The sequence below is a fragment of the Wasmannia auropunctata genome, unplaced genomic scaffold (assembly GCF_000956235.1).
Source record: "Wasmannia auropunctata unplaced genomic scaffold, wasmannia.A_1.0 LD334844.1, whole genome shotgun sequence".
Classification (NCBI taxonomy): domain Eukaryota; kingdom Metazoa; phylum Arthropoda; class Insecta; order Hymenoptera; family Formicidae; genus Wasmannia; species Wasmannia auropunctata.
The window spans coordinates 160,151-163,002 of NW_012028046.1; the positions used below are offsets into that span (position 1 = coordinate 160,151).

Below are 2,852 nucleotides of genomic sequence, written 5' to 3' on the forward strand. Positions count from 1 at the left end.
AAAACTCGTATGTGTTAAGATACTATACTTGAGACGGTTTTAAATATGAGAACCAACTTTAATATGAATACCTAAAAGATCAAACTTCCTATGGACGTTTAGATATCCAGCCACTGATTCCAAGTCAAACATATGTCGTCCATTTCATGTCCATGGACGTGCGGACATAAAAGGGATACAAAATGAATGTTCATAAAACGTTCTGAGCTATCTGGGATAATAAATGTACGATATGATATGTAATATAATTTAGTTGCATAAAATGATTTGAATGGTAATATCAAAGATGAAAAAGAAAAACTATCTTTTTCTTCTTTGAGAAAAGAGATAATCATTAAAATAATAATCAGTATGCAAATACGATTTCTTGCATGCGTTGTGTATTTTGAATCTTAATATTGCACAATAAATTTTGTTTAATTCATTTAATGTAACATTCAAATTAAATTCATGATATGTTGAGTTCGGTTTCACAATTCACGGTTAACTCGATTTAATCAAAGTTCAATTTCGCTTTATCTTTTCATAATCTAAGAATTAGAAAGAGAAACAGTAAGCTAAATCGAGATTAAAGTTAATTTTATATTTGTGGAATCGGGTCCTTATTGTTTTCTTTATTCGGTTTACCAGCGCCAAATTTTTTTACATAAATTTTATTTAAATTCTGTTTTGTACTATTACTTTAATTTTATACAATGAAAATTTTCATTTCATCGAGAATATATATAATAATATATATAGTAAATATACATACACTCGGGTAAAGTATGCATTTTTATAATAATTTGCGCTATTTATGGATATTGTAGTAAGTCAAATTCAAAATTAGGATTCAGAATAATTGTACATTTATTATATATTTCGGGGAATCGGTATATTTTAATCTGTATTGGTTCGTGCTCGATCGCAAAGACTGATTTCTGGGTTTGTTGTTAGACCACCGAAAAATCAAGAAATTAACAAATTCATAGCGATTAATCGATCATTACACGATATACACAAGAGAACATTTCTCTTATATCAAATCTTTAATATACAAATGACGTGGTACTTGGGTTAAGGAAGCGCAACTTTTTTTAATTGAAGACTATCATCTGAGTTTTATTTTTTAATTTAATACAATAATTTTATGAAAGAACGACTTAGGTTTTATTTCTTAAAATTTAAATTAAAGTTTGGTAAATATTTAGGTCTTACTTTTTAACTTAATACAACAGTTTTTTTTTCAACGAGCGCATATACTTTGGCGCTTTTTTTATATGCCTAGACTTAACACTAGTAGAATTGTAACAATTACACAGAAAGGTAACCAAGTCTTAAGAAAGCCGAATATACTGAAATGAATACAACATATTAATAAGTATTATCGATAATAGAAAGGAAAATATATATATAATTGATATTTTTACACAATTTTTTTTTTACCTGACGTACTTGCTATGAAGCAACATGAGAAATGCAAGTTTTACCATATTCCAACTGTTTGAGTCATCATATGACATTAAGTTCAAAGCTCTTGCCACATGTGAATGGCAATTGTCGCAGCATAAATTATGCTGTAAGAAAGTAAATTTTGCAGTCATCGAGTATAAAAACTTTTTATCCTCTGAATTCCTTTTATTACCATTCTGGTTTTGTAAATTTCACTGGCTTCCGCTACGCCAGCATCCCATCCTTGTACGCCTCCCTTGGCTTTCGTATAATCCAGCTGCCAATATTTGGTAGGCTTACCAAATGCCATGTTGTCTTCAGAAACATAATAATGACCAGCGAAATCTCTTATTACTCCCGTTGACGTCGCAATGCCCATGTGTCCGATAAAAGGGAGAATGAATCTTGAAAAGTAAACATCTATGTCATTTATATACTACATACAACTTATTCAGCGTGATTAATCTTGACTTAAGAGAGGAGTTCGTACATTTCATGAATTATTTTTATATTTCATAGTAACTGTCAATGTACAATAAGTATATTTTCAGTTTGACAAATATCAAATATATAGAATCAGAGATGAGGTTATGGCTAGAATAATTTAATCGAGAACTTACGTTAGAATGGGCAATGGAGTCCAAACGATGCAAAAAGGAAATTTTTGTCTTTCCGGATGGACGCTCAAATCCATCTCGGGCAAGTCATTTGGTACCTCTGGAATATCTGTCAACAGATCAGGATCTCTCATAACTCGCTGCTAGTGTAGGCGTGTAGCGCGTCTCTTTAAACTCGCTTCTCGCTTGTATACATACTCCCTCTATTCGATAGTTTCGATCACGAAGTTAAGAGTAGAGGCACCGACGAGATACTCTTAAAGACCGACACCCTTAATTGCGGGACTTAGCGTGGCATGTTTAATAATTGCTAAAATTTAAGCAACTAGTCAATAATATAACATTAATTTTATGATTTATTAATAGATCAATGTTTTTTTAGACATGTACATTGTAATTCATATATTGTTGAGTTTTTCTTCGTAAATAAAAGCACGGGAGAGAAACCTTTTATATGAATTATTTTTATGTATTACACAAAATGAGAAGAAGAAGGAATTAAGTGACAAAAGAATAATCGTATTAGACAAACGCGAATCGACATCCGCAATCAGTAGCGCCATCAATCCTAGAGTCCCTCTAGTGACTAGAGGGACTCTAATCAATCCGATTTATTAGCGCCACCTTTATATGATAATTATAGTAACATATTCTTTATAAATAGTGAAGTAACTAAGATACCAAGATTAGATTAAGCGCCTCGAGATCACTTTATCCAACACATATGTATTATAGTTAATACATAATTATAAATGTACATACACTAATCTCTAATACTTTAGTATTCATCAATATGACTGTCAA

General features: G+C 30.9%; 1 protein-coding gene across 2 annotated transcripts; it reads right to left on the bottom strand.

Moving 5' to 3' along the window:
- Positions 1-1,217: 1,217 nt before the first annotated feature.
- Positions 1,218-2,593, bottom strand: LOC105457977 (transmembrane protein 222). 2 transcript variants are annotated; one of them, XM_011702977.1, is made up of 6 exons: positions 2,439-2,593; positions 2,247-2,358; positions 2,052-2,157; positions 1,625-1,835; positions 1,426-1,556; positions 1,218-1,334 (listed from the first exon to the last, which is right to left on the bottom strand). In XM_011702977.1, the coding sequence occupies exons 3-6, from the start codon at positions 2,123-2,125 to the stop codon at positions 1,256-1,258; spliced, it is 495 nt and encodes a 164-aa protein (XP_011701279.1). In that variant the 5' UTR covers positions 2,126-2,157; positions 2,247-2,358; positions 2,439-2,593; the 3' UTR covers positions 1,218-1,255. The 2 variants fall into 2 exon arrangements, with proteins under 2 accessions (XP_011701279.1, XP_011701278.1); XM_011702976.1 differs by lacking the exons at positions 2,247-2,358; positions 2,439-2,593 and having other exon boundaries at positions 2,052-2,240.
- Positions 2,594-2,852: the final 259 nt, after the last annotated feature.